The sequence below is a fragment of the Microcaecilia unicolor genome, chromosome 9 (assembly GCF_901765095.1).
Source record: "Microcaecilia unicolor chromosome 9, aMicUni1.1, whole genome shotgun sequence".
NCBI classification, from domain to species: domain Eukaryota; kingdom Metazoa; phylum Chordata; class Amphibia; order Gymnophiona; family Siphonopidae; genus Microcaecilia; species Microcaecilia unicolor.
Genome location: NC_044039.1, coordinates 80,298,199 through 80,322,806, shown reverse-complemented (window position 1 = coordinate 80,322,806; position 24,608 = coordinate 80,298,199). Strand labels below are relative to the sequence as shown.

At 43.4% G+C, this 24,608-nt stretch overlaps 1 protein-coding gene across 1 annotated transcript in view; it reads right to left on the bottom strand.

Annotated features, from left to right (window-relative positions):
- Window positions 1–24,608, bottom strand: part of EFCAB6 (EF-hand calcium binding domain 6) — a 1,149,121-nt gene that overhangs the window by 378,173 nt on the left and 746,340 nt on the right. Inside the window, exon 20 of the mRNA XM_030215418.1 lies at window positions 22,766–22,862. Within this exon, the coding sequence (XP_030071278.1) occupies window positions 22,766–22,862 (97 nt within the window). The remainder of the gene's footprint in view (window positions 1–22,765; window positions 22,863–24,608) is intronic.

The following is a 24,608-nucleotide window of genomic DNA, read 5'->3' as shown; positions in this document are numbered from 1 at the left end:
GGAGATGGGTCGGTAATTAGAGGGACAAGTAGGGTCAAGTGAAGGCTTCTTAAGGAGAGGTGTGACCACAGCATGTTTAAAGGAAGCAGGGACAGTCGCAGTGGAAAGTGAGAGGTTGAGAATGTGACAGATAAAAGGAATAAGAGTAGGAGAGATGGCATTAAGAAGGTGGGTGGGAATGGGATCAGAGGAACAGGTGGTACATTTTGAGGAAGAAAGGAGAAGTGTAGTTTCCTCAATAGTAACTTCAGGAAAGGAGGAAAGGGAATGAGGGGAAGGAGAGAGAGGGGAACGGACTAGTGGAGGGAGAGCTGGTGAGGTAGAGAAAGCAAGGTTTATCTTTTGAACCTTGTTGTGAAAGAATTCAGCAAGGGTCTGAGGAGATAATGAAGGGGGAGTTGGGGGAGGGGGCACCTTGAGGAGAGAGTTCAATGTGGTGAAGAGAAGTCGAGGATTAGAGCCAAGAGAGTTGGTCAGTTGGATATAATAATCCAACTGACCAACTCCCCCCCCCCCCCGTCTGTGGTGTGAGTACCCCCACTCTCTGTGCTCTGAGGGCCCCCCTCTCTCTGTGGTTTGAGGACCCCCTTCCCCCCTCTGTGGTCTTAGGGTCCCGCCTCCCCTGCCCCCCCCCTGCATAGTTCACCTTCGATAGAGTCGATGCGGGTTGCCTGTACCAATGAATCTTCCTATTTAGCAGCAGTGGCAGGCAGGCAGGCTTCAGAGTAGGCTATAGTAGTGAAGTCAGGGGGTTAAAATAGGTTTTGTTGCAGGTTTTTGGTGTGGGCACGCGATTTGCAAGCCCCTTCGCCCCCCCCCCCTGGCGATCTCACCCGACCCACTCCCCCCCTGGCGCATAACGAAGCCCCTCCCCCCCCGCCCACATGAACCCCCTCGGCACCCGCAAATGCTAACTCTGTGGCTGCTGCTGCTTCTCCTGTTCAGCAGCAACAGCCGGAACATAAAGAAACATTTTTTAAAAAGTTGCTAAAAGTAAAATGCACCTCTGCAGCTGCTGCTCCTCTCCCTTCTGATGTCGCTGCGCTCCTCCGGGGTCTTCTCCAGGGGCAGCGTCGTAAGGTGAGAGGAGGAGCGGCTGCAGAGACGTCAGCTGTCTGTTCTCTTTTTTTTGTTGTCGTTAGTGTGGGAGAGCAGGTCGGCGGTATTCGGGTCAGCTGGCGGCAGGTTCGGGAGGGCGGCAATGTTGGGGCGGTGGTATTGTCCTCAAATGGGCGGTAGTTTCGGGAGGGCGGGAGTGTCGGGGCGGCGGTTTTCTGCTCAGCTGGGCGGCATGGGCGGTTAGGTTACGCGGAGGGGGGACAGAGTGTGGGAGGGGCGTGAGGTGTAACGTCACTGATGGTGCCTCGTAGACCACGGATCCACGGTCCCTGGCACAGAACGTTGGAGGTGAGAATTATATTATAGGATGGACTGGTATTCTAATTTTTGTAGAAATTGTATTTTCTGTATGTAGGACATGATTATGTATGTTTTTTTTTCATTGTATTGAACTGTTGGAGTATATGCAGGTTATAAATCCCTTTATAATGTAATAATAATGTAATTAATATCTTTTTGAGCCCCTTGGCTAGCCTGATCCAGAATTTTTGGTGTCCAAGCTTTTTATTATGCTGAAGATATTTTATTGATATACTACACTAACTATGACTGAACCTCACCAAGGTAAATGCACAAAAACAAGCCACAGGGAAGTCTGAGGGCTAGCAGTCTTACTAATTGGCTACATACATATCTCAGCAGAGCAGTGGAGCAGCTAGAGGGCACTGCAATAAACTTCACATAACAGGTACACATCATATCATAACTCCCTTATATTGTATGGTGAGCTCTTCAGGACTAGTAAAAAATGTACTGAACCCAACAGTACACTACTATAATAGTCCTTATGCCTGCAGGTATCACCTATATAAGGGTTCAATTGGTATTTTGTGGTTTCTTGGGGCACTCTCACTTTCCGCCACAAGTGTACCAGTTAGAGTGGGATATGGGCCTGGGTCCCTTTCTCTACAGTCCACTGAACCAACCACTAGGCTACTCTATGGACCTGCATTCTGCTCTACAATAAACAGCCATTATATCTTATACAGCCTGATATGCACTATCACTTTCACCTCTAAGGGGGTGGGAAGAGATCAGTGACCACTGGGGGATTAAAAGGGGGTTATGCCTTTATCCCTTCAGTGGGCATTTGGTCAGTTTGGTCAACTTTTTGGCACTTAGTCGTTATTGAAACAGGTCTAGCTAAAAACATACTATTTTTTGCCATGGATGTTTTTACAGTGTTCCATTATTACAGAAAAACATCCAAATCGTAAGCCTGCCATGGTCCCGCCCAAAACATGCCTCCAACACAATCCATTGAGATTTAGATGAACTGCATAGAAAAAGTCTTAAAAATGAGTTTCAAAAACAGCAATTTGAACATTTTTGCAAAAAACAAAAAAGGTTCATCTGCCACTTTGTGCCATTTTTGGACATTTTTCTTTTTTGAAAATGAGCCCATAAGCCTGCTCCTTTTATTTTAATCTGTTAATCTGCAATATGTGCATAGGGCAAAGAAGTGTTGTGTAGGTGGAACTACGGCATGCTATGGTGGGACCAAAAATACATGTATATTTCCCATTTCAGAAGGGTAAAGCATGCCTATGCTTACTGAGATCAATATCAGGATTTATAGCTGCTCCAGTTTCTAAATGGGAGAACTTAGACCTGCAGGTTTCCAAAATTGTAGACATAAACATCTATTTTTTGCACTTACATATTTGTATATTGCCATGCTTTCCTGTTGAAATTTTAGATGTTGACAGCTCTATACATTTAAGATTTTGTGGTGAATAAATTCAACTTTTTTATGAAAGCTTTTTGGCGATTTGCATCTTTTCTATTCCGTGCTGGATCTTGTGAGTCACTTGCCTACTTGTTTCCTTGGACTGTTCACATTAGGACAGTGGAAATGTAGATGTGGAAGAGAGCCATCTGGAGTAGAGCAGGACCAACATGTGGATGGGAGGTGACTTTTTGTAACCTTTGCTGTTTTTGCTGGAGTCCAGTAAGCATTGTGAGCAATAAAGAAGAAAGACTGGGAGATTCCTGCAGACAGTGATGATCGGTTTGATTTGGACCAGAATAGTTCCCAATTAACACTTTTCTCATACAAACCAAATTCCTTTATCCCCGGAACTCTCCACTTTTGTAAATGGGTTTGAAAGGCTTTCATGGAGCTGTTTATACATTTTAGATGCTTTTTTGTTACATTGTACGTTTCAATACCGATCTCAGCATGTGTGACTTTTTTTTTTTGGTGCATTCTTCGTTATTTTAAAATCGTTAGGGACTTTAACGATTTAGATTTTTTTACGTTTGGTTGCTGCATCTGCCTCAAAGTCGGGTTATTTTATTAAAAAAGACATTCTTACCAACATTATTCTTTGACCCGCTGTTTGTCATACCAGGCTCTAGGCCAGCTTCAGATACAGTGGTGTGCTGCAAGGACCTTCAGGAGATTCACTGAATGCCTTAGCTGATAGGAACATATTTTTTTTTTCCTTTTTTACCTTTGATCCGAATGGTCCCTTTCCTTGTCAGCAACAGAGCAGACAGAATGATTGGTGCAAAGGAGTAATCCCGCTTCAGTGGAATGAAGTCAGGGCCTTCATGGAATACACTGAATACAAAAACGTAGAAGATGTGCTGAAGACTCAGGAGTCTTGGATTGCCAGTTATTTGGATTTTTTAAGATTCTACAAATTTGTAAATTATGGGCTCAAAGTCTGAATAGCCCTCTGTGGCTCTTCAATCTTTCCCCCTTCCAGTGAAGATGACTGTGGTAGGATCCAGCCAATGGAGAGGCTTCAAGTCAAAGGAAGGAGGGGGCTGAGCTATACAAGGAGGTTGAAGAAAACAGGAGATGGGATGATGTCAAAAAGCTGAAAACACTTAGGTTAGTCTATATTTTGCCTTCCCCGCACAGTCGTCAGTCATATAGTACACTCAAAACAACGCAAACAAACCTAAGAGCTGCTGTGTCAACGTTGTCGTTCTTTATTGTTGGTAGCATTTTTATTTGATCCCACTTATATTTTCAAACATGCCGGGCTTGTGCAGCATACGGATGTACACAGAGGAAGTATAATAATGGAATAACTTTTCATAGGTAGACTAGTAATTTGTTATAAATTGAAATAAGTGTGTCATTTGCTGGAGCTGGTTATATGGAGGGGCATAATCGAACGCACTGCCCAAGTTTTCCTGAGGATGTCCTCGCAGGACGTCCCGGCAAAGGAGCGGGGAAACCCGTATTATCGAAACAAGATGGGCGGCCATCTTTCGGTTCAATAATACGATCGGGGACGCCCAAATCTCAACATTTAGGTCGACCTTAGAGATGGTCGTCCCCGATTTTCGGCGATAATGGAAACCGAGGACGCCCATCTCAGAAACAACCAAATCCAAGCCCTTTGGTCGTGGGAGGAGCCAGCATTCATAGTGCACTGGTCCCCCTGACATGCCAGGACACCAATCGGGCACCCTAGGGGGCACTGCAGTGGACTTCAGAAATTGATCCCAGGTGCATAGCTCCCTTACCTTTGGTGCTGAGTCCCCCAACCCCCCCAAAACCCATTCCCCACAACTGTACAACACTACCATAGCCCTAAGAGGTGAAGGGGGGCACCTGCATGTGGGTACAGTGGGTTTCTGGTGGGTTTTGAAGGGCTCACATTTACCACCACAAGTGTAACAGGTAGGGGGGGGATGGGCCTGGGTCCACCTGCCTGAAGTGCACTGCACCCACTAAAACTGCTCCAGGGACCTGCATACTGCTGTCAGGGAGCTGGGTATGACATTTGAGGCTGGCATAGAGGCTGGCAAAAAATATTTTTAAAGTTTTTTTTTTTTTAGGGTGTTGGTCATCTGGTCTGTTCGGGCACCTTTTTGAGACTTGGTCTCAAGAAAAAATGGACCAAGTAAAGTCGGCCAAGTGCTCGTCAGGGACGCCCTTCTTTTTTCCATTATCAGCCGAGGACACCCACGTGTTAAGCACGCCCCAGTCCCACCTCCGCTATGCTTCCGACTGCCCCTGCAAAGGAAAACAGTTGAGGACACACAAAATCGGCTTTCGATTATGCCAATTTGGGCGACCCTGGGAGAAGGACGCCCATCTCCCGATTTGTGTCGAAAGATGGGTGCCCTTCTCTTTTGAAAATGAACCCAATGGACTCCTAGCACTATTATATTCGTGCAGAGATTTTTTTCTCCTGGTAAAGGGTCACTAAAACAGACATTTTGCTGGGCGGGCAAGAAACCAAAAATGTCATCTGGCTATTTGTTGGGCGCGTAGAAATATGTAGATATGGAGCTCCTGAATTTGCGCATTTATAATCGAGCGTGCCTCTTAAGTCCACTTGGGGGATTGGATTCTTGGGGAACAGGGGTTCACCCCTGTGGAAAATGAAAGTGCATTCTATTTTCCGTGGCATATTAACTCTCTTTTATATTGACCATTTGGGTCTGTACCGTCTGATCTTCATCGAAGTGTGTTGCTTTGCCCCATGCGGGAGGTATGGCGATACTTAGTTCATCTCCTGGGGGGGGGGGGGGGGGGGGGGTGGATCCAGAAGTTTCGGATCAGCTCCCTATTACTGGGAATGTTCAGTTTTTGCCAGGTCGTGACCATATTAATTTTCGGCATTGGGCGTCCAGAGGCCTTTTTTTTTTACACCATGTGCTAGGAGAGGGGGGCAAGATGCTTTCTTGGTAGCATCTACGGAATGGGGGGTTAGTGGGAAATGTAGATTTTTTAGCGTATAGACAATTGCGACATTATATACAATCACTAGATGTCAATGGTTTAGCCTTCTCTCTGGGTAGTCATTTGCAGAATTTTTTTGAAAAATTTCGAGATGGTAATTTATCAGTTTCTTCTCTTCATAGAGAGTTGCAGCTTCTTTCTCCTGCTCGACCTAGGGAGGGCCTGATTTCTAAATGGAATGGGGATATTGGTTTGCATGCCTCCGCTTTAGACTATAGTCTATAGTCAGTTAATTAAGAAAATACCTGAAATATCAGTGAGTGCCAAATTGAGAGAGTGTCAGTATCGGACTCTACATAGGGCCTATTTTACTCAGGAGCAAGTATTTAAGATTGGGGGAGTGGGAACACCGATCTGCAGGAAATGTAATTGAGATAATAATTCCTTTTATCATGCTTTCTGGGGATGCCTGAAGATACGGCTATTTTGGAAGGCCATTTTACATTACTTGTGTTGTTGTTTGTTTATTTTTACTTTACTTGTTTTAGACTGCTTTGGGTCCTGCTGATCTGTACATCTGCTGCCTGGAATTTTGAAAGATGAAAATGAGAAAATAAAAATTACATTTTGGATGTACTCTGTAGAAGTTGGTGTTTACTTTTGCAATGTGTGTATGGATGCCTGTTCTGGTGTATGTATGTGATAATATTTAAATAACTGTCTATACTTATGGCTATGATTTCTGAACATGCAGCATCATTAAAGGACAGACTTTTAAATGCCCAGCTGGGTATATATGGTAATCTCATGTTAAATATTTCAGACATATCAATGTACTTGCTCCTATGATATAACTGAATTCTATTATTCTGTCTCACTGTATTTTCAAATGTAAGCCACATTGAACCTGACCTTTGTATGGGATAATGTGGGATATATGTAAAAATAAAGTAAAATCCTTTATCCCCCATTTTTATGACACTGCCTATTCAGCTGGATGGTGATAGCACAATGAACGCAAGTTTTGATCCAGTTAAGACTAACTCAAAATAACCTGTTCCTTAGCTGAACCCTAGTATGACCATATTGAAAATACAAATATACCATCCCTCTGTGGTTATGTTCCACTAATAAGTTAAATGATTAACTGGATTTCTTGAAAGAATTATATAAACTTTGGATGCATGACTAGGGACATAAACATACACTTATTTATTCAGTATCACAATTCCTCATGTACAGCCACAAAACAACCTTTTAGGGTGGGTAGTGTTCACAATGAGCTCCTTTTATTATTGACCAGATAGAGATAAAAGTTTTCAGTTTTGGCACAGTGTAAGTTATCACAGGTACAAAATATAAGAAAACCATTGGACTGCATTATGGGCTTCTAGCCCATTTAGTTATGTTTAAACAAAAGAGAGCTGCATGAAACAAAATATTTATCTTTATTTTGACTTATAAAACCTCTTGTTCCTGAAGCATACCTAAATCTAAAATGTAAACTTCTACAAAACAGATGATGATGTGATTCCATGCGCCCCAATGAAAGGAGAGTTTATTTTTACTTCTATTTAATTTCAATATATTCCATCATCTTTATAACTGTCAGACTTGTGAGTCTTGTACCAAGTACAGCGCTGCTGAGCCCAGTACTCGGACCAGGTTCTGCTTGGCGCCTGGACAACCCCGGGTTTCACCTGCGCTGACCGCCATTCCCCAGAGGTTGAGTCCCTAGGTGCGGGCAGCCTGCAGGACTTACGGGACGGAGCTGGAAGTGGGGTGATGAATGTATCGGCCAGGCAGGCAGCAGGTCAAGAGAGTAATCCAGGTACAGGCAAGTCAGTAGGCAGGCGGAAGGCTAGAGAGTAATACAGGTACAGGCAAAGGTCAGTAGGCAGGCGGCAGGCAAGAGAGTAATCCAGGTACAGGCGAAAGTCAGTAGGCAGGTGGCAGGCAAGAGAGTAATCCAGGTACAGGCAAGTCAGTAGGCAGTCGGCAGGCAGAAGGGTAATCCAGGTACAGGCAAAGTCAGCAACGAGGGACCAGTAGATATGAAGCAGACTACAGAGTTAGAGACACCTACCAAAGTAGAAGCTGAAGCATGGAGTCCAGGGAGAGCTCAGCTGATAAAGTGCTGGTGTCTGACATCAGCAGGGAGAAGGGGCACAGCCACAGGACAAGAGCAGGGGAAGGAGGAACCGGAAGACCAATAGGAGAGAAGCAAGGGAAGCCAGGCAGAGGAAGAGCAGACCCCGGTGGGTGGAAGTAAAGCAGTCAAGGAGCCTGGAAGCCAAGCAGAGAGAGAGAGAGAGAGAGCAGAAACAGGTGCATGGAAGTAAAGCAATTAAGGAGCCCGCCACCACCGCTCTCTGAACAAACCGAGAGAGGACTACACACACATGGCTCAGGCAGTGCCAGTCAAGTGTGCGTGTCGACGGGACCCCTCCCCCCCCGCAGCCCGAGGACGGCGCTTGCGTTGAGGTAGGGGACATGATAATAACACCAGGCTTCCCAAGGCAGATTACAACAACAGTTAAGATGAACCCATCAGAAAACAGGATATCCTCACTGAAATTTGGCCATCTGTATTGTACAGAACAGTGTAGAAAAATGAGCATAAAATACAGAGTTTATAACTGCTTTTGTTACCAGCTACAATAATTTTTAAGCAGCTGTTTTAGTAATATTCAATTTTTATTTCATGATATTTATATCTCGATATGGGAAGCTTTCAAATAAATTAAAAAGCTGTCAAATAAGTAAAAAAAAAGTCTTTTGTCCTCCACCTTTAATGCATTGCCTATCCAACTGGAACAGGTTTAGACTTTTGACAGATGGACCACATATAGGCAGTCCCTTATTTCTAATAATTTTTGGCTATTCTTTTCAATAGCGTTTGCTATTGTTTTGGGTGAACTAAAATGCTGTCAAGCTCCAGCTACTGCTTGGAAGCTCTACCTACTGGCTTCAGCTCATACAATGGACCAGATAGGTTCACTTGTATTTTCTTCATCCTCCTTGGAGCTGCACGTGGTTTTGGAGAGAGCTGTGGAACAAATGAGTATTGTGGGCAGTGGTGTGCTGGAGCCGGCTCGCAAGAGCCGGTTGTTAAATTTTCTTCCGGCTTGCGAGCCGGTTGTTGCAAATAGCGAGCCGGCTCTGGCTCTCCTCCCTCCCTTCGGATCTGCCTCACCTCCCGCTTGTTTTTTAAATTCTTGGCTTCCAGCGCTGAGTCGCCGACTGTCCTGAGTCCTCCCTTGCCGATTTGTGCTTTAAAAATGGCCGCCGAGACTTTCAGAGGCAGCCTCGCGAGACTTCAGCTGAAGTCTCGGCGGCCATTTTGAAGCGCGAATCGGCAAGGGAGGACTCAGACAGTCGGCGACTCGGCGCTGGAAGCGAAGAATTTAAAAAACAAGCGGGTGCGCGGTGAGAGACCGGATCGGGAGGGCGGGAGGGAGGGAGGAGAAGAAGAATTTCATAAAAGAAGCTCGGGAGGGGGTGGCAGGGGGGAAAAGAGAGTCGCTGCTGGGCATGGGTGGATGGAGGGAGTCGCTGGGCATGGGTGCATGCAGGGCAGGGGAGAGGAGGGTCACTGCTGGACATCTGGGTGCATGCAGGGCAGGGCAGAGGAGGGTCGCTGGGTATGGGTGCATGCAGGGCAGGGGAGAGGAGGGTCACTGCTGGACATGGGTGCATGCAGGGCAGGGGAGAGGAGAGGAGGGTACACTGCTGGACATGGGTGCATGCAGGGGAGAGAAGGGTCACTGCTGGACATCTGGGTGCATGCAGGGCAGGGCAGAGGAGGGTCGCTGGGTATGGGTGCATACAGGGAAGGGGAGAGGAGGGTCACTGCTGGGCATGGGTGCATGCAGGGCAGGGGAGAGGAGGGTACACTGCTGGACATGGGTGCATGCAGGGCAGGGGAGAGGAGGGGAGAGAGAAGAAATGCTGGACATGGATGGAGGGAAGAGAAAAGTGAGGAAGGAGATGAGATGAGGGAAAAGGAAGAGAGGAGAAAAACTGCACATGGATGAAGAAAATAGGCAGAAGCTGAGGACCAGAAATGAAGAAGAAAGGAGGAAAGAAATAAATGGAAAGGAAGCCCTGGAAACGCAGTTGAGGACAGATAGCAGCAGAATTGGATACTGGGCCAGCATGATCAGAAAAACAGTCACCAGACAACAAAGGTAGAAAAAAAATCATTTTATTTTCATTATAGTGTTTGGAATATGTTCACTTTGAGAATCAGGTGCTCAACATTAAAAGTTTATATTTATTTACTTATTTATGGCATTTTATCCCACATTAAACATGAATTAGATTGGAACCTGGGATCATTTAATTTTTTTTCCTGGAGAGAGTAATGCATTGCCCCCCTCCCCCACTATAGCCAGCTCTGCAATTTTGGGGGGGGGGCGCAGAGGTGGACGGGGGGGGGGGGGGGGGGGGCGGGGGGGGGGGGGGGGGGGCGCTGAGGTGGACCGGGGAGAGAGCCTGTTGTTAAAAATTTACCAGCACACCACTGATTGTGGGGGTACGGGATTGTTGAAAAGGAGTAGGAATTTAAGAAAAATGGGTCTACTTCAGGTTGAGGAATAGAACTAGCAGCAAATACAAGAACTTTGCATGATGGTGTAGAGGTGGGGAAACTAGCCGAGAGAGCGTATGCACTTGTGTATGTTTCTATGTCTCTGGTAGGGATAGTCTGATATAAATAGTGCCTCCCTTTGAAAGTGTGGGCTGAGCTTCCCTTTGAAAATCCTCCCTTTGAATATCCAGTGTTACAAATGTACCTGCACACATACTAAATGAATGGAAGTTTTCAGCCCAGGGAATTTACCTAGCTAGCTATTAAGTTTCCTGGGCAAATGCCTTGGTACACTGTCCTAATACTGCCTAGTTCTCTCTATCTATATCCTTTAATAAACACCAAAGAAAGTGACATTTTTCATTTTGCTGCCTCCATTTGGGAAACTTTTCTCACACATAAAACTTTGTAAATATATACCTTAGATACACTGTCCCTTAGCACCTCTGATTTGTAACAAAGGCAATGGAGGGTGAAGGTGACTTGCACAACTTCTCTGGATCTTGGCTCACTGCTGCAGAGCTGCCAAGTTACCCAGCTCCACGAGGGAGACTTTTTGGCCAATCCGGTGGTTAAACTTACATGCCACTTCAGTGTGTTATTTGTACTCCCTGATAATACCAAATTAAATCAGTACTTCATGTCCTATAATATACCAGGATAGGGTTGTAGCAATCCAGGACTAGTTCATAATTTTCTTCCTGGAATTGAGTAACTTGGCAGCTGTCCAGCTCTTGCCATTATGCCTCTCCATTTGAGGCATCTGTTTGCAGGGTGTCCTCCCACTTACTCACAAAGTATTACTGCCACCACACCCACAGATAGGCACTGCACTTTCCCTGCTACTTCTGAAGAAGTGAAATATTGGGGGAAGGGGGAGGGTGAGAAAAGAAGTAAATCTGGGAGAGGGGAAGGGGGAATCCTGATTGTGGGGGGCCCACAAATATGTTTGCCTATGGTCCAATATACTGTCAATCTGGTCCTGCAAAGGAGTAATCCCACTTCCTTAGTGCCTTGTTCTGAGCTGCTGAAGGTGTAGTCAGTGCATGGGTATTCCTCCATGAGTATTGCTGAATCTTTTAGCAGCCATGCCATACCCTGCACAGGAGCTAAAGCAGCCATGTGTCTGGAAAACTCATGCCTTTCCCCACGCAGCAGTGCTGCAGCTGCATTTTTTCCTGTTCTGCGGCCTTTGTTCTGTGGGAGTGGAGCCCTGCTGCTGCAACCTTATGTCTTGGTCTACCAACTAACTGTCTTCAGCTTCTGAGCACCAACTGCAGTGCCACTGATTTGGCTCTACCTCTGGGCAGATTTGGTAAGAAACAATTGCTTGGGGGGGGGGGGGGGGGAATGTTTGGGGTTGAGAGGTTAGATGTTGGGGCCGCAGAGCCCCTCTTGCTGTTTTTTTCTGGAGGTGACAGCATCTTAGCCTCAGAAAAACAAGAGGAGATTTGTAGTCCCAATGTATCACCACCAATTGAGAGATGATGTGATGGAGCCACTGAGCCCCTCTTTGCTGTTTCTCTGGGGGTGAGAAGCAAGATATTATAGCCACCAAGCTCCTCTTTTTGGTTCTCTGGGGGTGATTCAGCCTCAAATATCACAAAGTCTGTACTGCTCAAGAATATTTCTTGATGGAATCTGCAGACAGCAGTGAGGCAGACGGGGTGGCAATTATCAGGAATGAGGAGACCGTTCAACCCCAGATCCATCCTATCAGAACCATCCATCCACACGATCCTGACAGCAGTGACTGACTCCATAGTAATAAATTTATCTCATTATACACTTTCAATTAAAGAATGCAGGTTGTTGTCCAGGGGGCTCTCCTTTGTTCCCACATAATTGTTGGATCCTTTTCAATCGCGAATCGAATTGGCAAAAATTTTGAGAATTCTGCATTTGAAGATGTTTTTTTGATGAAACGGGGGTGGTTGAGAAAATCTAAATTGAGTCCACCTTGATTTTTGCCTCCAGCTTTAGCATCCTTTAAGCATCTTGTTCTGACTCAGAAGAAATTCCATTTTTTGGACATCTAGTATCCCCAGAGCCCCATTTTTTATACCCTACCTACGATTCACAAGACGTTGCACAATCCCCCTGGTAGACCTATTATCTCCAGCAGTCCTGGAATCACTGTCTATATTCATGGATTGTTTTTTGCAACGGTTGGTGACAGCAGGAATATCATACCTTAAGGACACCACTCATTTTTTGTGTTGTCTTGAAGAGCAACAGGGTGTTGTACAGTGTTGTTTGATGGTGGCCCTAGATGTGACTTCACTTTACACAAGGATACCACAAGATGAAGCCATAGAGGTTTTGAGAAACAGTTTGGAGGTCAGAATAGCACCAGGAGTACCCACATCGTTCATTATAAGATTGGCAAGTTTGGAAATGAAAGGAATTTTTTCCAGTTTACCAACAGATTTCCAGAGTAGCCATGGGAGCAACGATGGCCCCCTCAGTGGCCAACTTGTTTATGAGTGCCTTTGAAGAAAAATATGTGTATACAGTAGGGTTGTTTAAACATGTACCTCTATGGGCCCATTTTATTGATGACATTTTTCTATTATTGGGGGGGGGGGGGGGGCTGGATTTTTTTACAGCAGTTTGTACGATACCTAAACAATTGTCATCCTAGAATACAGTTTGTGATGCATTTTCATGCTTCAGAGGTTTCCTTTTTGGATGTTTTTGTGAAAAAAGTCAATGATGGTTTTTCCACGACTATATTCCCTAAGGAAGCGGGGCCCGGAGCGATTTCCCACCCCCCGCCTCCCTCCCTGCCAACCCCATCATTGTTCTGCCATTGCTCCACCCTCGAGGGCGGGGCCCGGAGTGATTTCCCCCCCCCCCGCCTCCCTGCCTCCCTCTCTGCCAACCCCTTCGTTGTTCTGCCATTGCTCCGCCCTCGAGGGCGGGGCCTGGAGCGATTTTGGTGGCTTCACCACCACAAACCTTCGAACCTTTTTGAAGGAAGTCAGAGCTTGGCTTCACTGACGTCAGTGTCCTCAGAACGTTGAGGGTGAGTTTTATTATAGTAGATAGTTCTGCAAGGTCTTATTGTACTCTGGGATGAATATTATCTGGTCCAGGTGATTTGCTACCCCTCAATTTGTCAAATTGTGTCATTACATCTTCCAGGTTTACAGAGATTTCATTTAATTTCTCTGACTCGTTAGCTTTGAATACCATTTCTGGCACCAGAATCTCTCCCAAATCTTCCTCGGTGAGGACCGAAGAAAAGAATTCATATAAACTCTCCACTAGGCTTTGTCTTCCCAGGTGCCCCTTTTATGCCTTAGTCATCTAGTGGCTCAACTGATTCTTTTGCCGGCTTCTTGCTTTAAATATACCCTTTAAAAAATTTTAGTATGTGTTTTTGACTCCAATGCAATTTTTGTATGCAAATAGATCTCATGTACATTTATTGTGAAAATTCTGAAAACCTTACCTGGTGAGGGCCGAGGTTGGTCTCCCCCCAGTTTAGCACATCAAATTAATCTCCTGCCATAAATGTCATCACACGCCACTGTTCAGATATGATGGCCATTCCTATTAGAGCAGCAAGTAGGAGTAACCTAGTGGTCCGTGGACTGTAGAGAAGGGGACCAAGGCCCATATCCCACTCTAACTGGTACACTTGCGGTAGAACGTGTGAGCCCCACAAAATACACTAAATACCTAGTGTACCTACATATAGATGACACCTGCAAGCTTGATAGCTATTGTAGTGGTGTAAAGTGAGGTACAGTAGGTATTTTTCTGCACTTGGAGGGCTCAACTTACAATATAAGGGGGTTATGATGAGATGTGTATCTCAGACCTTTTATATAAAGTCCACTAGGCTGCCCCACTGCTCTGCTGGAATGTCTGTGTGGCTGATCTTTGGACGTTTTTTTCTTGGACGTTCTATTTTACAAAACGGTTCCAAAAGAAAAATGCACTGAGCACAAAATATCTAGAAAATGCGATTTTTGAACCAAAAGCTAGATGTTTTTCAGGTTTGAAAATGGCTATATTTATCACTAAATTTTTGGATGTTTTTAGAATAACATCCAAAATTGGACTTAGACTTTTTTTTTTTTAAATGCCTCTCATGGGGCCCCTTTTACAAAGCATTGGTAAGCCCAACGCTAAAAAGGAAGTACTGCCAGGCTACTGAAGCAGCCCAGTGGTAGTTCCCACCCCCAGCGCATGTCATATCTAGCTCTACAAAAATATTTATTTTTGTAGTGCCGGTGTGTACCCAGCAGTAATCAGGCAGTGCATCACTTGCCACACGGCCATTTCCTGAAGAAAAGAACTACCTACCTTTTACCTGCTGCGGTAAAAGGGGGCCTTGGTGCGTATCAGAAACAGGCGCTGATGCCATCTCAGGCATAGGCGCCCGGTATAAGAGGCTTGGGGAGGCTAAGCCTCCCCAGCCGCAAGCCCCAAGCATCTCTCTCTCAGTCATCTATCATACCTCGTGGTGTTAGAGCAGCAGTGAAAAGCATTGCAGGCTGCTGGGCTCCGTGCTTTGTTTTGCCTTCTCTCTCTCTCTCAGCTCTGGCCCGCCCTCATTTCCTGTTTAAGCAAGGGCGGGCCAGAGCTGAGTGAGAGAGAGAGAAGGCAAAACAACTAAAGCACGGAGCCCAGCAGCCTGCAATGCTTTTCACTGCTGCCCTAACACCACGAGGTATGATAGATGACGTTTAAAATTTGGAGGAAGGGGGGGTCACGTGACGCTATGAGCGGGAGTGGGCGCTAGTTGGATCGCTCCTGCCTTCTCCTCAAACATCTAGGCAAAAAATCGCTGCAAACAAAGATTAACATCCTGCTAACTGAGAGTGAACAATAGCCGAACTCACAGTGAACGGATTGAGTGCAGAAGGTTACGGCAATGGCGACAAAAAACACAAGAAAAGAAAAAGAAAAAACTCGCCTAGTTGGAGACAAAATGGCGGCGCCGGTGAGCCCGGGAACGTCGGAGGTGGGGTCCGCCTGGGCCGCGGAAATTGTGGGAGAAGTTACACAAGCGCTAGAGGTAATATTAGATAAAAAACTGAGTTCCCTGGACAACAAGTTGGAATCCCTTAATAACAGTATAGCCCAAATACAAACGGATATGGCGCAATATCAACAGCGGGCCAGTGAAACGGAAGACCGAGTCACTGTACTAGAAGCAGAGATAAATCAACTGAAGAAAACAATTACCTCATACGACGACAAACTCGAAGACCTAGAAAATAGGTCGAGGAGGAACAACCTCCGAATTGTGGGACTAACTGAAGGGCAAGGAGATCGTGAACTCAGCAAATTTCTTGAAACGTGGTTCACAGCAGAACTGGAGTTACCTGAGATGTTGGGGCCGCTAAGAATCGAGCGTGCACATCGACTAGGGCCGAAGAACGTGGCGGAGGGAAGACCACGTGTAGTCATCTGCAAAATTCTCAATTTCAGTCACAAAAACGCCATACTGCAAGCCCTGCGCAACGGCAAAGAACTATACAGCGGGAACCGCAAAGTTCTTTGCTTTCAAGATTATTCATCGGCGGTGGCGGCGCAAAGAAAAAAGTTTTCATCGATATGCTCAGCGTTGGTGAATAAAAAGATTAAGTTTGCGCTATTATACCCTGCAAAGTTGAGAATCATTCATTCTTCGGGCACAAAGTTGTTTACCACTATGGAAGAAGCAAAACTATTTGTGCAACAGATGGAAGAGAGGCCGGAAACTTGAGAGCTAAGGATTGCACTGCTGAAAAAAAGACATTTTCTAACTGACTTCGCTAAATGCTTGAGAAAAAAGTATAAAGAAGAGACCTATAATTGAAATGAGAATTATAAACAGAGGATGTTGGGGCAGATGATACATAAAAGAGACTATCAATGGACACACTGAACAGCGACACAAATTGGATTTAAGGTGGACATAATGCACACTGAAACCATTAGAGGGCCAATTGAAACACAAACAGGATAACAGGAAAGGACGATTTAAGCATGAAAAGTGGCCAAGAATCTTGGATATTAGGAAAGTATGTTATAATAGATATAGTATAAGGATATTAAGATATTACTTTTGTTGTTAGATATTTGATACTGCAGATAATGTAAGCTGCAAGGCCTGAAATCAGTTAAATTAGATTTGAAAGTATTACAATCTAGGTTTGAAAGAATCTGACAACACTAAGATCTCATAAGACTAATACTACTCTTGATTAACAATTGTAGAGACTGGCAAATTTAAAAGTCAAATGAGATGGGGGACTGAATGATAAAGAGGTAATACATACTCACACAATCATAAAAATATGTTATAATAGATATAGTATAATAAGGTTAAGATACTACTGTTGTTGATAACAAGTTGACACTGCAGGTCATATAAGTCGTAGAGCCTGAAATCAGTTACATTAGATTTAAAAGTATAACAAGCTTAGTTTGAAAGAAACTGATAATCATAAGATTATTTATGACTAATAATACTGCTTTTGCTTAATAATTGTAGAGAATGGCAAATTTAAATGTCAAATGTGTTGGGGGACTGAATGTTAAAGAGGTAATACTTACTCACACATACATGTATCATTAATGGAAGAACGAGCAGAAAAGGGACGGATACAAATAATGGGAGGAGGAGCGTTGAAAGTGACCTGCTTCCTACGGGAAGGAGAGGGCTAATGGGGGGAATGGGGAGAGGGGGGAGGTTAGGGAACAGATAACTACAGGACAATGTAAGGGGGGGAAGGGGAAGAGAGTAACTCAATGTAACCTACAGACGCAAATAAATATGAAAATGAGAACATGGGGTATGAACAGGAGTGGTTGGAGGCTGGGCTGGCTACTCTTGATAGTAAAAGGTAATCAGATGATGGAAAATCGCTATATGAATGATAACTACTTAAGGTAGCATCCTGGAATGTGGGGGGAATACATTCCCCCATCAAGAGATCAAAAATATTGCGCCATCTTAAACATATAAGAGCAGATATTGCAATGCTCCAAGAAACACATTTGTCAGCAGAGGAGCATGCCAAATTAGCCAAATGGTGGGTGGCAGATTGTGTGGCAGCTGCGGCAATGGGTCGAAAAGGGGGAGTAGCCATACTTTTTCGGAAAGGGCTAGCAATCAAGATACATAAAACTATTTCAGACCCAGAGGGTAGATTTGTGCTAAGCATAGTAACCATTAATAAAAAAACTATAATTTTGGGAAATGTCTATGCTCCTAATGTGTTAGATTTAAAATTCTATAAGAAATTGCTTTCCCAAATCACTCAATTGGGAAACTTGCCCCTAGTGATGGGAGGAGATTTCAATATGACTTGGGACCCGAATATGGATAGATCGCATCCGCCTAAGGAGATAAGAAAAATAGATACTAGGGGTCTACCGGATTTATGTGAAATATTAGATTTAATAGATGTCTGGCGCACCTTGCATCCTATGGAGAAAGAATACACACACCAATCTAGAGCACATGGGTCAGCATCAAGAATTGATTACTTGCTGGTATCACGAACTATAATAACAGACATTACTGAGGTACACATAGATCCCTGTGTCATATCGGATCATTCAGTGGTCGGAATGACATGGAAGGGAGGAGAGGATGAAGACTTGCTAAAAAGCTGGACGTTTCCAACATACTTAATTAAAGATGCAAGATTTGGGGAGCTTTTACATGCTAAATGGGCAGAATTTAAGCATTTTAATGAAGGCTCAGTGGATGAGATCAGCACTTACTGGGAAGCAGCGAAAGCGGTGTTGCGGGGGGAAATAATTAGCTATGTCACGCACTATAAACGAATGAGAGACAGAGAAATAATGAGACTAGAACAACTTTTAGGTAAATTACACCGCCAATACGGTATGAACCCTAGTAATGATATCAGACAAGAGATTCTGACCATACAAGCAACTTTAAATGCCAAACTACATGAGAGAGAAGTGAAATCTCAGGCCTACTATCGCTTTCAACTTTACAAGCACGGGAATAAAGGGGGCAAATATTTAGCTCGACTTATAGCATCTAAGGTTAATTCCCGAAATATAACAACTATTAAACAAAAAAATGGGAAACTCATACACTCTAATAAAGAAATTCGACAAGCTTTTCAAAATTTTTATCAAGAACTTTATAAGAAGGCAGATCAAGACGAGCTACAGGGGGAGTCTTACTTAGAGGGTGTTCACATTCCGAGGCTGCAAAGTAGAGACAGAAAGCGGCTAAATGCTAGGATTAGTGAAGACGAGGTAGGATGGGCAATCAAACAAAGTAAATCAGGCAAGGCATCAGGTCCAGACGGTTTTAAAGCAGAATTTTATAAGATGATGGGGGACTCGATTCTCCCTACCTTGACTGAAATGTTCAATGACTGGATAGAGAAGGGGGCCTTGTCTGATAATATGAATTTAGCTAGGATAGTAGTATTTCCTAAACCAAAACGAGATGAACAGTTGGTTACATCATATAGACCCATTTCCCTAATTAATCAAGAGGCAAAATTATTTGCAAAAATATTGGCCAAAAGATTAGGAGGGATATTGCCTCATCTAATTCATCCAGCACAGGTGGGTTTTGTCCAAGGGCGAACAAGTACAAAAAACTTGCGGAATATTTTGGCGTCATTGGAAGGACTAGGTCACTCCAAAGAACAAGCTGTGATGATCAGCTTCGACGCAGAAAAAGCATTCGACAGAGTGGAATGGCCCTTTCTATACTCGGTGCTACAGAAATATGGATTTAATGGCACCTTTGTGCAGGCAATTAGAGCACTATATCATAACCCAAGGGCACAAGTGCTGGTAAATGGAAATATATCGGGGGAAATTCAGATCACTAGGGGAACTAGACAAGGTTGTCCTTTGTCGCCTCTGTTATTTGCACTTCAATTAGACCCATTAATTAGAGACATACATGATTGTGCAGCGATAACAGGGGTACATATTAAAAATCAGGAATTTAAGATAGCTGCATTTGCGGATGACTTGTTAATGATTATTACGAAGCCAAAAGATACTCTAGAGAATCTTTTACAAATTTTCAGAGAATATGGAGATTATTCGGGTTTCAAACTGAATATAGACAAGTCAGAAGCGCTTCAAATTAATGTGGACATACACGAGTTATGGGGGGGAGATTTCCCTTTGAAGCAGGCACATAAATCTTTTGTATATTTGGGTATACAGTTGCCGGCCAGACCAAAAGAGCTATATCATTTAAATGTTGAAAAATTACTGGAACAGACAGCACAGCAGTTGGCATCATGGGGCACGCTAACACTCTCGCTCATAGGGAGGATCAACCTTCTTAAAATGGTGATCTTACCGAGATGGTTATATATGTTGCAGATCTTACCAATAGCCCTGTTGCAGAAAGATATAAAGCGCTTATACCGAATGCTGCTCAGATTCTGTTGGGCTAAGAAAAAAGCTAAAATACAACAAAAATACATGTTGGGAGGATGGAGACAGGGGGGTTTGGGAATTCCCAATCTTAAATATTATAATATGGCATGTTTATTGCGACTGGTGAGAGATAGATTATTTCATGCTTCCGACTATACACCTATAGAGATGGAAGATGCATTATTTAACCCATATCACTTTACTACCCTAATGCATTTGCGGAGCGGGGAAACTCCTCCTAGAATTAGGCACAATATTTTACTTAAACCCATGAGAGAGGTATGGAAATTTATAGGCAAACTATTAGGCGGAGACTCGAGAATAACGGAGTTAATAAGTATTAGAGGGAATCCGGCCTTCCAACCAGGAATGGAGAACAAAATCTTTGATGACTGGGGAAAGATAAGTGTGGAAACCCTGGCAGACGTACTAGGAGAGAATGGGGATATTAAGCCACTGCCGCAGCTGCTTCATCAAGAGGAACCTGGATGGCAAGATACTTATGCGCACTATCAGCTTAAACATTACATACAAAATTTAAATAAAGAAGCACTTATAATTAGGTTAGGTAATAAAATTATTACCTTCTTTGAGGAAATTACAGAAAATGCCCCTTCTATATCGCAATTATATCAGAGACTATGGAGCCTAACTCCTGCGAAGGAGATGACTTTGTTGAAACAGAAATGGGAAAAAGATATGGGAAGGAACTTGCAATCCTGGGATATAATGGCACAAATCAAAAGTATTCCATGCCTGATAGGGGGAAATGATTATAGGGAATGTGCATTTAGAATGATACACAGGGCATACTTTACACAGGTTCAATTGTATAAAGCAGGGGGTATAGAAACAGCTCTTTGTGTAAAATGTCATAATGCCGAGAACTCCATTTATCATGCGATGTGGAAATGTGTATTAATACAACGATATTGGAGACAAATAACTAACTATCTTACAGGTATGTTATGTAGTAGAGTAGATATGAATCCATTACATCTCATATTGGATATGAAGGAGGTACAATCGAGTTTAAATGCAGATAAAGTATTGCTAAAGCGCAAATTATGTTTGATAGCAAGGAAATGTATTATGCAGCACTGGACTACACACAACCCGCCAAATTTCTGGCATTGGCGTAATCAGGTACATCAATTGTTGGTTTGGGAAGCAAAAGAGGCTAAAGGAAATGATAAAAGAAAAACGAGATTTCTTAAAATCTGGGGATGCTACTTGGAAAAAATGACGCAGAAAGGGCGAAGTCTGATTATTAATACCTTATGAGTGGACTTTATGCGATACTGGAAAGTATGGGGAATTTTATAGGTTAGAGGGGGAACCATGAAGAATAAGAGGGCAGGGAGGGTGGGAAGGGGGAAAGGGAAATAGTAGGTATAAGGATGGAAGAATGCAACATTATACTATGGTGGGAACTAATAATGGATTTGTTGTACTAATATCGGATAATGAAGGTGGCACAATATTTGGTTATGTTAGATGTTGACAATAATGCAATGTTCTGTTGAATTCATGGATAATACAAATTAATGAAACACACAGAGAAAGAAAAAGAAACACACTATCCTTGTGTAAGATAATTATTGTTTTATTATGCTGTTACAAGATAATGGAGGAACAAAAAAATACTTGTATTAGTTCTATAATGTCTATAAGATGTGGATATGTTGATTTCTTTCATAATAAAAAACAGTTGAAACATAAAATTTGGAGGAAGCCTGGAACTCGAAGGGAGCGAGAGAGGGGGGACCCTGGAACTGTCTGTGAGGGAGGGGGGAACCTGGAACTGTCTAGGAGGGGGGAGGAGGACCCTGGAACTGCCTGTGATGGAAGGAGGGAGGGGGGATCCTGGAACTGTCTGTGAGGGAGGGGGACCCTGGAACTGTCCGTGAGGGAGGGAGGGAGGGAGGGAGGGAGGGAGGGGGACCCTGGAACTGTCTGTGATGAGTCTGACTTCTTGAGGTAACTTTCCAGTTCAGTATTTTGCCTTCATATCTGTTGTGTCATGTGTTTTTCACGTGTGATCAAGATGCAGTATTCTGCTAGAGTGTAGTATTTGCAGCACTTTTTGTTTTGTTTCACTAGGTTGTGTACTGGTGTTTTAGAGCCAGGTGTAATTATAGTGCTACCTTTCCACGCATAAGGTTGTAGCTTGTCCTGTCCTTGGAATTAGTGCTATTATGGTTTGGTAAGGTTATGAGTGTGTTTTTGCACAAGTTTGTTTATAGTGTTTTGCAGTGGAGAGATTGTGTGTTGGCCTTACTGAGATGGCCCAAAACATCAGAAAGGGTGTAGAGCCTAAATCATGACACACTACCTCTTGAAGGATCTACATATGGTCGTTAATAAAATGAGCTCATTGTGAACACTAGCCACCCTAAAAGGGTGTTTTTTGGCTCTACACGTATCATGATATTATGATCCCTTGTTTCATATTGTTGACGGTCTGCATTTTCCGTATGGTGGTATATTGGTGTATTAGGTCTGCCCAGTGTAATATTTATGGTACAGTAAGGTTATGAGTGTGTTTTTGCACAAAGTTGTGCATAGTGTTTTGCAGTTGAGCAATTGTGGTTAGTATATGCTTTGAGCAACCACTTTATTCTTTGACATATGATACATATCTAATATCTAAATTTAATAAAAGGTATTAATTGTGATTATTTTATTTTTACTTATTTTTTTTTCTGTGTGTTGTCAGACAATTATAGATGTAAGCCCCGCCCCGGCCCCACCCCTAGCCCCGCCCCCTTTAGCCTCCCCAGACAATTGGGCCACCGACCGCCTATGATCTCAGGCCTCCTTTTGTCGCAGCTTGGCAAAAGGGGCCCATAGTGTTATACTTCGTATAAATTTATACAGTATAACCAAGGGCAATAATATGAACAGATTATTTCACAAATACTGTGAATTAAAAAATAAAAACAGTAGATCATTTCCTATAAGTAATATAGCAGAACTGTAATGAAAAATGATTTATACCTTACCCTTGCTAGGTCATGCCATCTGTTTCGGGCTTTGACTGCAAGATAGTAATGAGCCTGGTCACTAGCGAATTCAGTACTCTGTTTTGCCTGCCTTGGTCTCGAAAAGAAAAAATACAGTAATTAACATTTTATGTTTACTATATTGTCCTTTCATGTATCCTTTAGAACTCTTTATATTATTTATTATGGCAGTTAATTTAGAAGTTATAATCAAAAATAGGGAGCACTATTATCAACTCTAGAGCTATTACGATGCAATATTAAACACCATCTCTCCAGATGTCTATAGTTTTTCATCCGGTATTGACTTTATTAAACATCCATACTAAAACAATATATGCCTTGAATTGCTTAACCATCTAATCATTACCATTCATCCAACCCATATTCTCTAACCTCGCATACTTCACACCACACCACACTCTGCCAAATCAGTTCCTGTTCCCAGAAAAAACAATCTCTATTATGTACATTGATAAACACAGAATAATTAAATAACTAAATTTACATTTGTTCTATCAATGTTCATTGGTTTGATCTTCCCTTTATTGGAGAGCGTCTTACAACTCCAAAATACTCAACGATAGAGTTCTCACGGGGCTAAGTTCCTTTGTCCCTTAGATTTAAATAAACACTATGTTTGTAAAAAATCTTGAGATTATTCCACAGTCACTCCGCGATAGCCCAACAAGGTGACAGCTGGGCATTGGTTAACACTGTTTCAATTCAACTCACAGCATAAAAGAAAACTCAGGGATAATCTTCAACTCCGTTTAACAGTTCAAATAGCAGCAGCCCAATCCTTAATCTTCAAAAGGACTCAGGAATCAGGTTCAGCACAGGTTACCAATCACTGCACATCATACGAACGTCTTAATTGTCATAAGTTTTCAGACATCTAAATTGCTCTCCTTGTTCCCCAATACGGAACCGTATTTCAGTATCTTCATCAGAAGGAACAATACATCTTTCTACAAATAAAGGAACCTATGTAATTTCTTCACTAGCCTCTTCTAATACAATTTCAAAACCTCCTTATGTTAACACATAAATCAATGGCTGCTTACCAGAAGGATCACGCCCAGATCCTGCCCTCTTCATTGCCAGATACAGAATCAGACTACCCACATCTATCGTCTTCTGGGGTTTAAATAGGGAAACCCAACCCCTTATGCAAAATGCAAATTTGCTCCCTACTCTCCTAATTACCAAGATTGGTTTGTGGTAAGTCCAAGTTCGAGTCTGCCATACCCCTTCGAAAGAAGTTACATTGGCTCCCTGTCACAGAGCGCATCACCTTTAAACTTTGCTCTCTAGTCCACCAAATCCTTTACGGTGATGTACCTGGCGATTGATCTCATCTCCCTACCGCTCCGGAATGCGTCCCGGCTCTCCCACTCGTATCTTACCCTTCACTATCCGAACTGCAATGGAGTCAAGTACAAGACTGCGTACGCTACCTCCTTCTCTTTCATTGGGACTCAGTTTTGGAACTCTTTGCCGAGGTCCATCAAAACCACTACAGATCATCTAACTTTCCAGAAATCACTGAAGACCATGTTATTTAGAAGTGCCTACCCTGCGGGCTCTCCTAGTGACTCCACTGCTGGAAACACACCGACCTAAAGACATTTGGACATATCCCCCTTCCCTCACAATTTGCCCTCTATCTCCATCCATTCCTATTCTTCCCCATTATCTCTTGTAGGTTTGCTGTATTAGTTTCATTTTACTACATTGGCGCCTGCCTCTGTGGTGCATTGTAAGCCACATTGAGCCTGACATTGTTGGGAAACTGTGGGGTACAAATGAGATAATAAATTCAATCTCCAAATTTAAGCTG